The sequence below is a fragment of the Boleophthalmus pectinirostris genome, unplaced genomic scaffold (genome assembly GCF_026225935.1).
Source record: "Boleophthalmus pectinirostris isolate CB_2022bp ecotype Guang Dong unplaced genomic scaffold, ASM2622593v1 HiC_scaffold_15, whole genome shotgun sequence".
Lineage (NCBI taxonomy): Eukaryota > Metazoa > Chordata > Actinopteri > Gobiiformes > Gobiidae > Boleophthalmus > Boleophthalmus pectinirostris.
Window position 1 is genome coordinate 15762136 of NW_026571070.1, and position 15588 is coordinate 15777723.

Sequence of the window (15588 nt, forward strand, 5' to 3'; positions counted from 1 at the left end):
ACACCTAATCTGGTAATACATGTAGTGATTAAATGTGTTTTTAAACCTCAGACACTGTCACTACAATCATTTGGATCATTTTAGCACTCGAACTGCCAATCTCTACTGAACAACAAGTAAAAGGTAGCTGTTAACATCTGCTTCATAAAATCACAAGGTTGAAGAGAGCATTTTGACCTTTGCAGATGTGGACAGAATAATAATAAAGGATTACTCATGTGTGAATGAAACAAAGGAGGCAGGAGGAGGTAACAACATTATAACATGGCTAAAAGCTCACTAGAGTCAATTTTGTGTAGTAGAAGACCTTTAACATACTTATTTACACACATTATCACTTCTGACTGTGATGGGGGCTGGGGTTGGGTCAGCCGTATAACAGAATTGTATGACCCTGACAACGCATATTATATTCTTTGAAAACTGCCATACTTTCTTTACATATCACACAAACTGCACAGTCCTTACACTGAACAAAAAAATAATCGATTGTTCACTCTTCTTTGAAAATTTGGCACTCTCTGTCAAGTTTTCGTACTTTAACACTTGCCATTTTGCTGTCCTTAACTGCACTACAGAAGTCTGCGCGTGCTTTGACTGTCACTATTTTATCTCGAGCTTGTCAGGTAACGAAAATTCAGCAGCAAACGTAAATAAGTCGTATAATAATTTAAATATAAATACTTCATATAAATATCATTTTTAAAGTGAAAAAATTGACACAAAATTGATACAAAATGCCGAAGTGTTATTATCTGCCAAAAAGTAATTTTAAAAAAATAGGCCATGACAGTTCTTGAGGATTACCTTTTAGGGCCAGTTCAAGTGGTGGGGGGCAGAGGAGCTGGGGGGTTGTGGCAGGGTGGAGTCGGCCTGCGGGCCTTAGTTTGATGACCCCTGCTTTATACTATAATAGTAGAAGTCCTACCTCTCTTTGAAAGTGATAAATATCTGGTACAGGTTTTGGGCACTTCTGTGTAACACGGAGTCTTGGATTTCAAGCAGCAAACTTTTATGAACTTTGACCAGGTCCTGAAAAACAATATAAACATCACCATCCATAACCAACAAACTACATATATTACTTATTTGTGTATAAAAGATTACCAACAATCATTTGAATAACAACAAGCTCAACCTACCACTGAACTTGTTAAAAGGGACTTACTGGTATATTCACAAACACCTTTTCAGTCTCGGTCGAGGATAAAAAGACGGTGAGGGGCGACATAAAGTGCTGCAAGAGAGAAAGAAGAGAATGAGTTTTGTCTCTCTGGGGTATCGGTACAAATGGGAAAGTCATTTGGCTTTGCTTTTATTTAATGTGAAGTAGCAAAGCTCCGCAGTCAGCAAAACAAGGAGCCCGCTGCTAAGTCTGTCTGAGTCACGACAATAATAATCTCATTTTCAGAGTTTGAAACCTAATGACTTTTGCCTCTACATCTCAAAGTGCAAGTGAAATTTCTCCATCCACTTCATAGCCAAAGTCATTTAGTGTGGCAGTCCTCTGGGAAATCAGCACAGGACTTTTTCAGACGCACATAACAGAAAAGATGAGTGGATGTGAGCAGAGTGAAAGAGGCAGGCTGCAGTACAGATGAAGTAAAAGCAATAAGGTTAAAAGAACTACAGAAGTCTCATAGGTGGGTGTTTGTTGTCAATGTCAGGACTAAACTTGGAGTCAAAGCTAGATTAAGGCAAGACTTAAACTAACCAGGACTTAAAATAACCCAAATCTACACCAGAACTAAATGTGCTTTCATGAGGACAACCACCACTTAAAATTAGGACTAAACCATAACTAAAACAAGGCTAGACTAGGACTGAACCAAATACACAAAACCAGGATCAAACCAGGACAAATTTAAAAGCACCATATGTTAAATAATGGACTAAGCAAACCAAAGACTAAAGGTCATAAAAGATCGACTAAATAAAAACTAAACCCAGACGTATGACCTGATCCATGACTAAACTGGAACTAACCAAGGGCTAAACCGGGACAAAATCTTCATCAGAACTAAGTCAGAAATAATAGACTAAAGCAGGAGTTAACAATGACCTAAAACTCAAAGACTCAAAGTTAGAAATGAATAAGTAAACAAGAACTATACAAAGATTAAACCTGGCCATAGGACCTTAAACAGATCTAATCCTGGACTAAACTGGAATTTAAACCAGGACCTACCCCAAAAAATTAACTAAATTAGATCTAATGTGAACCAAGGACACAATCAAGTTTCGGTGGGACAGGATCTAAACCAGAAAAAAGCAGATCCAACTACTAATAGAGCTGAACCGGAAAATAAACAGGTCTACTTCCATAAAATACAATATACACATAATGCATTTCAAATCTGCATCTGCACAATCTGAATTTGTGGATGGAAAGTGAATAATTTAATACTTTATAGTTAAAAGTCTGGTCATGTGTTACTGTATATGACAAGAAAACACAACTTTGTAATCACTTTATATTGACATGTTTCTGCTAGTAGAGTTAATCTGATGCATACTGATCTGCTGTCCATGGATAGTTATGTATAAAGTATGTATTATTAGCTTTTATAGTATATCGAGTGCAGATGTTTGAGTATCGAGTGTGTAAAGTACCTTCTCTATGGACTCCAGGGTCTCGGTGTACTTCTCCTCTGTTTGTTTGATTTCAGTTAAACAGCAGCTCCTGATGTCTGACTGCTTTTGACATGTCTGCACACACATTTTTATACATAAATATAATAGACATGAACACAAGTGAGACTGCAAACATGTGGTTGGTGGATAGATCAGATCAGAGAGTCAAAATCAGAAGTGATAGGAAAGTTTTGCTGTCCTTGAAATTGTATTTACTCTCCTTAGTATTGGTTTTCCAAATGTATTTGACAGGTGTTGGTACATTTTAGAATAACATGTGGCTGCATTTGGGCTTTTTTTGCCTTAATGTTTGCCTTAATGTTTCCTTGCTTTTTTCCATTTTTTATGACTGCATTTGCACGCACTTAAGATTACAGACCAAATGGTTACTTAGAGATGGGCAAAAAATAAATTAAAACTGCTGAATCGAATTTAAAGTTTTGTTAGGAAGAAAATTTACTTTCCCCACTTTCTTACATTGGAAATTGGATTGAAAGTACAAGAAAGGCAGCTCACAGGAGTCACATGGACCAAAGTGTGGGACAGGGCCATACAGCAGGCCTACTCACTGCTTTCAATCAGTGACGTCAATTTCAATGTTCAATTTTTATTTTACCTCATTCATAAAAGATTGCCCCAATGGCCATTGAGTTAAATATGATCGCTGAACACAATTTTTCAGTTTTGACAGTTTTTTGTAGTTTGCAGAATATTTTTAATGGAAAAGAGGTGGGAGGGTCATCAATTTCATTTTCCGACAAAAGTGTCCAGCCTTATAGTTACTCCATAGTGGTCTTCACTTTTGTATGAGTAAGACTTTGACACATTTCGAAGCAACTGTCTTGATTAAGCACTTTTGCTCAAGACAGATAGGTAATTTTAGCAAAGTCAATATTATGAAAGAATCTGAGGTGATATATGAGACCGACCGGTGGAGCAATGGCTTCTGTCTTCATCAAATCTTCATAAATCTCTCCTCCATCTTCATCGTCAAAAACACAGTCGTACAGGTCCTCCTCATCCTCCACTTTTTCACTGTAAGCAAAGAAAGCACTGGTTTTGACATAAAGTAGTTTAAATCATATAAGAAAAACCTCTCCTGCCTTGAAACTTGATTTTAGTACTTTCCTACAAATCTTGTTAGAGGGACAACACTTAATCCGTGGCCGTGAAAGTGGTTTACGCCATAAATATAACTCTATAAAATGTTCTGACTGACTCAGCTTTATATGGGGGGTAAGGCACTCTAATGGATTCATATGTAATAATAATAGTGACAAAAGTAATCTAAAGTTATATAGTACTTGTACACACATATGAGTCAGCAAGGAGGGAAATGGTGGGCTATACAGTGAGTTACAGTATGCAAATAGGAATAATTTGTGCCTTAGTCAACCAACATTTACACTAGAGAAATGTTAGAGTGAGTTAGCTAGCTGAAGATTTGGTATTTTTTGATATTTATATGTAAAAGTGAGACAAAACTCATGACAAGTATAAGCTAGTCTTTACATACTGTAAATACACTGTTTCCTAGTACTCTTTATGTTTTTGCATGAACTCCAGGTACAGTCTTGTGAGTACAGTTTGGGCCAAATACACAGAGCTTTTGCCAGGCCCCTTTTTTAGCTGACCAATAAATGTGCAGGTCTGTAGGCAACCAAGAATGTCTTTAGTCAGCTACAGCCCTATTGTTTAAATGCTGTTGACTAGACAACCTATGCACAAAGAAAAACACTTTCTGAACATATATTCCAGATTTTAGTTGTTAATATCCTTTTCACTGGAGCTTTTAATGGACAAAACCTGGCTGCATAGTGACAGTGAGCATTGTGATTAGAAAATGCAATTCTACCACCAGATGTCACCAAAAACTATGATAACAAAGGTGAGTGAGTTGTGACTCAAACTAAAGGGGTTCAGGGTAACTGGACAGTCCAACACCTGATTGTCTCCAGACAGATTTTTACCTAGAATGTTCCACAGTATTCTTTATCTGTACAGGTCAGATCTGTGGAAATTATTTTCAAGCTATTAAGGAGCAAAAAACATGTAATGAAATAAATGATAGATTGATATGTGTAATACAATATTGCGGAATTTCAATGAGTTGTATTAATATAATAATATTTCGTTAGGGTTGGGGTTAGAGTTAGTGTGGACCCCATATAGTATGGTAAAAGTGTTACAATTAACAATATGAGTTGGAAAATAAATGTTCAGAATAAACAGCTCAATAATATATTTTAGTAATTAATGTAAAAATGACAAGCCAAGCCAGTAAAGAAGTAACTGGCGAAGGGCATTGTTCTTGATAGATTCCTTATTATTATTATTAGGCTTGGTGAAGGGCCCCTCCAACCAGCACCAGTGGCTGGCAATCATGCTTCACAGCAAGAAGGTTCTGGGTTTGATCCCCAGGTGGCCTGGGCCTTTCTGTGTGGAGTTTGCATGTTCTCCTCCGGGCACTCCGCTTTCCCCCATCAACCCAAAAAACATGCACCATAGATCGATAACTCCTGGAAGAACAGCTTTGCTTCCACAGCTAACGGAGGTCAAAATAAATACAAAAATATAATTTCCATCTCTGACACACACCCAACATTCACACTAGGCAGTGAGGTTGAAGTGCCTTGCTTGAAGACACAACATTTTGTTTTTGCTGCTAGTGTATTATTAATCACAGAAACATTTGTACTGTTTTTGTTAGTTGACAGCAAAGATTTGTACATATTCTGTCCATGAAACCGATGAAGTAAGGAGTTGGAATAGATGTGTGTTTGACAAATCTGTAGAAATGTGACGCACACAGAACAGATGATCAGCCCCGGTCCCATATGACTTGTGTTAAAATGAGTGAACATTACTCATGCTGTGAACTGAGGGAAGTGGCGTGTTTCCAGGCTACACCCAGAGAACTCATGTTTTTCTACACGAACAAGATGTAAGAAGTTTATCAGGCCTCTATGGACAGTAGAAGAACACATACTCTATGAGGTCTTCCAAATGATTGTAGATTTCTTCATCTTGGACACTCTCCTCAGTTGGAAATGGCCTGGAGAGACAGTAAGGAGTTGAAGTTAAGCCAGACTCTGTATTGTAAATCATGTTAAACTGTCTTCTACATTCTCTGAAAGTAAACATGAAATACTGACTGCCAAATGTTACGGAAAAAGCGCAGCATGCAAAATATTTAACATAATGGCCAAAATTCCAGTTTAGTTAACCAATGCATAAAGATGGCAGTTGTGAAACCAATAATAAGGAAGTATCAAAATCCCAATGACCTCAGCACATAATGAAAATCACCAGTTGTGCTGAACATTTCCACACAGCAAAATGTACAATATAATGGAGTGAATATAGTTACAATATGTCCTGTTGTTTTTGCATATGGTTCAGTTACATACATAAAATAGTTAATAATATGTTATATTTATTTACCTGATTCCAGTTTGTTGTGCAATAGTTGTATAGGATAGCCTGGATAATGTGTCCATAACCTGTAATGAAAGAGAGACGTCATTTTAAGTACCTTTTATACACGTGCTTGAAATTATTGCAAAGCTGGAAGAAGAAGCACTCCAAATATACACCAAAGTTTAAGTAGTACTACTGTTTAAAGGTACTATGCTACACAAAATGGACTCTTGTGAGCTTTAAGTCATGTTAGAAGGCTGTTACCTCCCCGAAAACATACAGAGAGTTGTGTTTTGTGTCATTCATACATGTTTGAGTAACCCTCGTGAAGGTGTGCGTAGTTTAAAAACACAGTGGAGCAGTTCTTGTATTACCACATGACATCACAAGGTGGAACATGCTGTTTTCTGTTTGAGAGAACAACTGATCCTAAATATGCAGGATTTGTGTGTTAAACATTTGTGAAAGAAACAAAACACAATCCCACATATATTTCTGATGAGGAAACAACAGAGAATAATTCAATCTGGACCCTTGATGTATGAGAAAGCAGAAGTCAGTGAACATTTGGAAAATCTTATAGCTAGTACATTATAAAGGGGCAAAACAGGCTAGTTTTTTTTTAGAACTCGTATTGTGTATATACTCTGCACTTATATACCCAAAGGAAGTTTATGATGACCTCTTCCCACCACTAAAATATTACACAAAAATCCACAATAATTTTAGATTGATTAAACAAAGTCATACTCCTCAACATAGGATTGCAAAGTTCAAAGTGTGTAGGCATATGTAAAGTTGATTTTTCTTTTGTTTGTTTGTTTGTTTGATGCTAAAGAATATTTCAATGTATATGAGAAAAATATGTCTTGGCCCAATAGTTGAAAAGCTGCTTTTACAATACATCTGTAAAAGCAGCTATTCAGGTCAAAATAAGTCCACTATATTGTCTGCATCAAATTATAATGTGTTGTTTTTTCCTTTTTTAGAATCAAGAGATGTGTTTAGCATGCAGCAAAACTCTGCTCTGGTCCTTGAGAAAAAGGGCTTAGAAACTGTGAATAATGAATAATTTGCTCTGCATTTAATTAATGGAAGTAAAAGACATAAAAAGCACAAAGTGGAGTCAAGTATCATAACTGTTTTGTGACTGCGCATAAATAAACCATCACCCCAAGAATGATCTACAGCATTTTTATTACTGCTAATACAATTCCGTGGATATTATTTGTCAAAAGTAAATATATAGTAAAGTAATAATAGCTAACATTAATAACAGAAACAAGTCATCAAATAATTTATCAGATTAATTTCATAAATGGTATCTTATGGTGTACACTGTTGTTGTATTTCTCAAAACAAACACATGAGGGCAGCATTTGCAAACATTCAGGCACAACATTACACTGTCCTGTCCTAAATGTAAACAATAATGAACCTAAACATTTTCACATCATTATCAGCGTCAGCTTTCATTCACAAATCCTATTCACACATCACTGCTATGACTTATGAATGACTTGAATCTGAAAATAGACTGACAGAAATGCTCGACGGAATGTCCTTATGCGTCAAGTCCTGATATGACTGAGTGCACATGTCCATCACAGAGTAGCTACAGTAGTCCCTCTCATGTGGAGTGATATAGGTAATTGATTGTGTAGCATGTTGTCCCATTGGCTGACATGTTTGCTGTAAGTATGACAAGCAATTTCACGCAGCAGTGCTCAGCCCAGCCTCTGCCCTTGACCTGTATGTTCTCAAATATAGTACGTGACCCAAACCGCTAATCACCATATAACTGGGGAAGTAAGTAGAAATGACATCTACGGACACTGGATTTTGAAACTACAAACACAAACAGGCTTATCAAACTGTATTATAATGAGGAACAAGAAGTTAGTGAGCTATCAAGGAACGTCTGGGAAACTCTCTAGTGAGGATATCGAAAAGAGGAAAAGAGACTATTTGGGTTTAGAAAATCATATGCTAATTGATACTAAAACTTGAGCAAGAATCGATACAAATAAAATCACATTCTTAGGACAGAAATTTAACTTATTCTGAATAATTTTAGAATCTTGAGCTGTATGAGAACAAGTGTAAGACCATGTGGACTAGTAAACGCCCATGGACCTATGGAACCAACCTGGACAACTGAGGGATTATGCAAATACAAGACCACATGGTTAATATAAAAGAAAACACTATTATTTAATGTTTTATATCACATTATATTGAGTGTTTTTAAGGTTATCATTGTGGTATCGGAATCAGTATTGAGCCTATTCTTTACTATCAAAATCGAGTTTGATATTTTAGTATCGTGCCAACACAAATGCATGGCATATACTGTATATACCCAAGGAAACTTTATGATTAATCTCTGAAACAAAGTCAAATCTCTTATCATTGTCTGTAGGTGTATGTAAATTTCTTTTGAAAAGTTTCAGGCTAAAAATGTGTGGGTATATGTATATTTCAGATATATTGTATATATATTACAGATATATTGTAGCTTGCGAGGTCAAAATAAGTCCACTGTATACTGTCTGCATCTACTTATAATGTTTATTTAGAGAATCAGGAAGTACATATTTAGGATGCTAGTTGTTGACAGGAAAACCCCACACTGGTCTTTGAGAAATGTGAAAAGTGCTTATAAACTCATCACTGAAAAATTCCAATGCTCTGAATTAGAGCCCGACCGATATGGATTTTGTTGTGGCCGATATGATACCGATATAATGCTAATTTGAGCTGCCGATAGCCGATATAATCACCGATATATTTAGTGATATAAAAATTCACTGTAAATCTTGAATTATTAAAAAAAAACTTAGGTTTGGCTCTTGTTGATTTTAAACTGGGTTTATTTAGGCAACATTTATTGTTATTCTGCCTCTTTATATGAAATGTCATAGGACTAAAGCAGATCTAAGGCAGGTCTAAAGCAGGACTAAACCAGAACTGAACCAGCACTGAAAAAGCACTAAACCAGGACTATAACAGATCTAAACTATGTGCAAAACAGAACTAAACCAGAATTTAACCAGGACTGAGTGTCGGGACTCGGTCTCTATCTCTCTCCCTCTCTCGACCCCAAGATTAGTCCTGGTTTATTTATTTTATGATGAATATATTTTTGCAAGTTTTTTTTTACACTATGCACACGCAGAGTTTTGAAAGTTTCGTTTTTAGCCGCTGCCGCTGTCAAACTACCACGAGTCTGCACGGGGCATGAAGAGAAAAAAGTGAGAAAAAGAGAAAACACGGCTCCCAATAAGGATCAGGCTCCCGTCGTTCGCTTCAAAGAGCCGGATCTAAGAGCCGCTTCGTTCGCGAACGACCCATCACTGCTAGCGAGTAAATAAACAATCGCTATTAGCCTTTAGCCGTAAATGCTGCGTGCCGCGGTAATTAATTATATGCGCAAATTTCATCATTCACACGTCTATTCACAGCTCATTTACATATCAATGCAGGTCCAGTAACAAATATATGGCCAATATAGTCACTTTACAATAGACCAATAGAAAACGGCCTATTTATGTGTGGGAGCTACAGCAGCTAACCGCTAACCAAAAACTTGCTTCAAAGTCGACATATTTCCAACACTCACCGCTCACACAGGCTCCTCCTCACATCACAAGTCTGCACTAATAAATGTCCTTTTAATCCAGACTCAAACCGATTGTCCGTAAAAAGAAAATAATCCCAGTGTTTGGATCTGTGTCTGCGGATGTAAACAAACACACGTGACTCTCAAACAGACAAATGACTCCGCAGATAAATACTGATGCGGAGCCACATATTTGGACATTTATCTGACTGTAAATTGGATTAAATGAACATAATGTAGAGAGTCTAAGCTTTATAACGACGTATAACATGCCTACGTGAAAATCGGCCCCTATCAGCAAGTATATCGGCCGATAGCCGATATGCTTCCAGGTGCTCAATTCGACCGATAATATCGGCCAACCGATATATCGGTCGGGCTCTACTCTGAATTCATATGGTAAGTTTTTGGTTTCTTGCACTTCACTCTTCAGCAAGTTCAAAATATAACATTAAAGTATTATTATTACTATTACAAACACTTAAAAACTGTATTATAAACTCAACGTGCAGCTGCCATTTCCCAGTTGGACAGTGGCCCACACTAAAAGCCATAGTAGCCGTATGGGGTCAGAAGTGACATAAGCAGAAGTGATCAAACTGTGCCACTGCACTACACACCCTCACACCAGCTGCACATGTAACCAAGATACATTTGGCTCCAGGCAAAAGCTTTCACCGATCAATATCCTCACAGCAGCCCAGTCCCTGCCCCCAGTACTGCTCATGGTAAACAAACACGTGGGGGACAATGAACAGAACAGCATGCTAATTCAAATACTTAGTCATTTTTAAAAGATCCTATATTACACAAAATTGACTCTTGTGAGCTTTAAGCCATGTTATAATGTTGTTATTGCACCAAAAACATACCTGGAGTTGTGTTTTGTTTCGTTCATGTTTGACAAATCCTGCATTATTAAGTCTGTCTGTATGTTTAAAGCTCAAAATGCTCTTTCCTTCCTTGTGATGTCATGAGGAGGTATAGTTTCAAATTAACATTTACATTTTACTACCTAGTGAAGGTGTATGGAATTTGTGGAGTGGAGCACTTCCTGTATTATCACGTGACATCACAAGGTGGTGTTTTTTCTGTCTGAGAGGAAAAACTCAGCCTAAAGAGTATGCAGGATTTGTCCATTACACATGTGAATGAAACAAAGCACAACTCCAGGTATGTTTTGATGAGGAAACAACATTATAACAGAGAAAATATCATAATATGAGCCCTTTAAATTGCCGATGTGTCTATATATTTATTACAGCATATTGCATGACTAAGCTTAAGGGTGTTGTACCATTGTCCAGACAGAAATTCATTTATCTGTGTCTTGATATAAACACGATTATTACAGCACCATGGAGCTGCCCAAGGCTCAAAATTCAAACATGATGCTGGTTTAATTATAAGTTGCAGATGGCCACTCAGGAGACAAGGGCCAGTAGCAAAATAACCAGCCTTTATAAGATTTGAAGAAAAGCATTAACTAAGAGTATATCTCATTTTTTATTTTTTATTTTTACTTTGCTTTGCTACAGTTTTGTTCTGCCTCTCAATGACTGCGTGACTACTAACTGGCATTAGAGACCCTTTAACCACCACCAGTCTCTCACTTATTCACACAGGCAAGGTGAAGTGTCTTGCTCAAGGACACAACAACAATACGTACCGGGATTGACCGTCAGATTGGGGGGGGTGAATGCTCTAACCAATGAACCAGTCCCTCCTTAGTTTGTCCCATTATTCTGTGGCTTCTGGTCAGTGTGTACTTACTGATGAATTGTTATTTACAGATCTGAGTAAAGTTTAAGTTCCCATCTACGAGTAAAAATGCAATGCTGAATTTAAGGGTGAGTTCAAAATTGGTCCTGGTTTAGTCCTGGTTTGTCCCTAGTTTAGTCCTGATGGCAGACCTGGTTCAATTCTGTACTATACCTGGGTTAGTCCTGCTATTGTCCAGGATTAGTTCTGAATTGAATTTTGAGGTGGTCTAAAACACTGTTTCTGGGGACCCATATTTTAAAAGTCACAAACCTTCATGACCCAAGTCAATAGACATTATTTGTAAATCACAAAATAAAGGTGGACCATTATTGAATATTAATGAGGATATTTTATTAAGTGATCATGTCTCTCTAAACAATCAGTATTACTCAAGTTTGAAACAATGAAAAACAGTCATTGAAGCAGCAATAAAAGGATCCATAAGTCGCCTATTTGGAAATTAAATGTAGCTCATTTCTTTTTCTTTTCAGCATTCAATTCAACCAGCAATATTGGAACAAAATAGTCAATAAAATAATTACAAAAATTTTAGAAATTATACAAAACATGTCTTAACATTTCTAATGAGGTAGGTGGGCCTGTCTGTGTTTCTGTAGCGCATTCTAGTCATTCAGGAGGTGAGTGCAACACACATATAAGGCATATAGGCAGAACTGTATATTGCAGACCTACATGCAGATCATGACAAGGCGACCCCAAAAAAATCTCTTGCTACCCACCTGAGAATCACGTCTTTGGGAAACAATGACATACAAAATATTTTCATGTAACTCTATTATACTGGTGCAAATCAAATATGTTTTTTATTCTCTGCACAGCCGCTTGGAAAAGAAATAGGAAATTATTACTTATAGCATGAAACAGAACCTCCATAACAAATAACTAACGAGTAAATCAGGTTAATTATCAGATGTCGGGGGTAGTAGGAACAGCATCCATCTCCAGCTCTGTGTAATCCGTCAGCCCATCCATCATCTCTACAGCCTGTACGCCCCTGTCTGTGTACACCTCACACACCACCAGGTTTATCAGCACTGACATGCTGCAGACACACCCCGCCACAAGGAGGAGATGTGTTCATTTATGTTCAGATTAAAGGGCCCATATTACGCTATTTTCTGATATATGTTATAATGTTGTTTCCTCATCATAAACATACCTGGAGTTTTGTTTTATTTCAGTTTTCATTCATATGTTAACACACAAACCCTGCCCATTTCTACTGAACAAAAGATAAACAGTAGGTGTTCATTTAAAAACTACTGAGTAATGATATCACAGAACAGAGAATTTTGAGGTTTGGAGACGCAGAGTGACTAATAATAAAGTTTTAAAATGTTTAAATGAAACAAAACACAACTCCAGGTATGTTTTTGATTTCACAAGTGTCAGTTTTGCGTAATATAACTGGAATAAGTACAGGAGAGACGAGAAGAGGCTGGATGAGCAGTAATATGTGGGCGTGGGGACAATTAGGAAAGTGTGGTTACAGTGATTGTTGGTGGTTACATCCTGTTATAGCTATGAAATATTGGCAGTTTTAAAGCAGAATTAACCATTTGTGACTAAAATAGACCTATACGTACAGCCTGCCTCAAACTGCAAAATATTTTACAGATCCAGTCTCTGAAGTTGGAGCAGTGTGCGTGACTAAATGGAGCTGTCCTTGTTTCACTTCTCTGTCTGAAATATTCTATTGTTAAAAAAAAAAAAAAAAAAAAAATCAGGTGCATGAAAACTAGCAATGTGAAAGTTACAAACAGGTTTGAAGGTCCCATACTGTACAAAATGGATTCGTGTGAGCTTTAAGCCATGTTGTAATGGTGTTACCTCATGAAAAACAGACCTGGACTTGTGTTTTGTTTCATTCACATTTGACTAATCCTTTATTATTAGTGTGACTACATCTCTAAAGCTGGAAATGCTCACAAGTCCAGGTATATTTGTGATGAGGAAACATTATAACATACTGCAGATCAGAAAATACCACAATATATGCCCTTTAAATACCTTTTTTTTTTCACCTTTTGCACAAGGATTCACAAGTGACCACAACTGGAATTTGACTTGGTTATAGCAAATAGAGAATCAATAAAATCTTGCTAACCTTGAGAAGAATAAAAAGCATGAGTGCAGTGCTGTGAACCCCCACTCTGCCTCTTGATGTTAGAGTTATGTGCTATGTGCTAAAATTCAAATGTAAATCAGGCTTACAGTTGTAAACCACACACTGATATGGCTGAATGCATTTTTCAGTGGCTGCTATGGGTTCTGAGTCTTATTAATCCAGAGACATGTATTAAATCTGAAGTTTCGCTGCTGCCAAAGAGTCTGAGGGCAGATCTCGGGGCTAAAATCAGGTACAGTGTGTCCGGGGTCCTCACTCTCTGGACCTGTTCCTGTGTTTTTCTGGCAGAGTTTCACAGGAGATGAGTCCTGAGGTGTCTGGCTCCAGTCACTGCATCTGACTCACAGATTCAGATGAGCAAAACCTGCCCATGTGCAACAGATTTGGAGGCTCGCTTTATGTAATTTTCAAAAGTTCCCCGAGACTTGAAAAGAATAGTCAAATATACAAACTAAAGGGCCCATAATGCACTATTTTCTGATTTGTGTAATAATGTTGTTTCCTCACCAAAAACATGCTTGGAGTTGTGTTTTGTTTCATTCACACACACACACAAAATCTGCATATTTAGGCTGAGCTCTTCCCTCAAACTGAAAACACTGTTCCACCTTGTGATGTCATGTGGTAATACAGGAAGTGCTGTATTTTTAAACTCTATACACCTTCACTCAATCATTTGGATAATTTCAGTGATGAAGTTGCCAATAAGAGGTCTGTGTGGGACAGAATTTCAGTCCCGCTCCCACCTGCGCTGAATTGTAATTTTCAGTCCTGCTCCCGCCTGCATCTGTGATATTTTGTCCCGCTCCAATCCGCAAATCCCACAAGATGTGAATGTTCGCTTTCATAAGCTCTATCAAACACGGAGAAGCGGAGAGGAATTGTTTAAAATATGTGCGAGATTAGACCACATCCGCAAATTTAGGCTTCTTAAAATGTTTTTAGTTATGCCAAATAAAATATCAAGCACACATTATGTATGATAGGCATATTTTAATCATTTGTATACTTTACTTTACACTCATATTTAGTTTGCGGGACTACAGTTTATCATCTCACCCGCCCGCTCCCACATTGTGCGGCTCCCGCCCACGCGCCTGCAATAAGCTTTCGAAATGTGTCCCGCACTGCACTGTTTTGCATCAGGCCTCCTGCGGGGGAGTGCAATGCTCTGGTGCCAATCTCTACTGGACTACAGATAAAATGTTGAAGTGAACTTGAACAATATCGCTTCATGACATCACAAAGTGGAACAGAGCATTTTGAGTTTTGGAGATGTAGACAAATGAATAATAAAGGATTACTTTAACATGTGTGAATGAAACAAAACATATTACCAGGATATTACCATCTTTTAGATGAGGCAATGGCATTCTAACATGGCTAAAAGCTCACAAGAGTCCATTTTGCATAATATAGGACATTGTGTAGATTGTTTTGGTTCATAGGGTCACAGGCACAGCGCTGCTCTGTGATTGGTCCGATCCTCTGTGGAGTTCAAAGCCACTGGAGTGGTTCAAGATGAATTCTCATGAGTCTGTAAACTCACAAACATTGAGAGAATTCGTCTTGCTGCACAAGGTAATAGATAGAGTTGACCTTAAAACATCTGTCTTAAAGTCTCAATACCCAGAGATCCCTGACATGATCTGATCTGTGCTGCCGTGATCTCCTCTCCAGCACAGTTCAAAGGTGCCACAGTAGATGAACTGTCCAGTTTGTTATAGGTCACTGGGGTCATGAGACAGATGAGGTGCATAGCCAGAGGGAGAGAGGAAGAGTGAGAGACGGAAGATGAAGGGAAAGAGAGACAGACAGAGGGAGATAGAGAGAAAGAAAGGGAGGAGAGAGAGAGTAAGAGGAGCAAAAGAAGGTAAGGAGAGAGAAAAAGAGAGAAGAGATAGAGAGAAAACAGACACAGAGAGACAGGAGGACATATAGACTGATGCTTTTGATGGAATTGAATCACTGGCCCAGTCTGACCAGCTCTGATGTAATG

At 37.7% G+C, this 15588-nt stretch overlaps 1 protein-coding gene across 1 annotated transcript in view; it reads right to left on the reverse strand.

Annotated features, from left to right (window-relative positions):
- The window catches only part of LOC110165419 (guanine nucleotide exchange factor VAV3), a 142678-nt gene that overhangs the window by 56200 nt on the left and 70890 nt on the right, over positions 1–15588 (reverse strand). Inside the window, exons 3-8 of the mRNA XM_020930608.2 lie at positions 6079–6137; positions 5624–5689; positions 3564–3669; positions 2614–2709; positions 1169–1237; positions 929–1032 (exon numbers count right to left, since the gene is read on the reverse strand). Coding sequence (XP_020786267.1) covers positions 929–1032; positions 1169–1237; positions 2614–2709; positions 3564–3669; positions 5624–5689; positions 6079–6137 — 500 coding nt within the window. The remainder of the gene's footprint in view (positions 1–928; positions 1033–1168; positions 1238–2613; positions 2710–3563; positions 3670–5623; positions 5690–6078; positions 6138–15588) is intronic.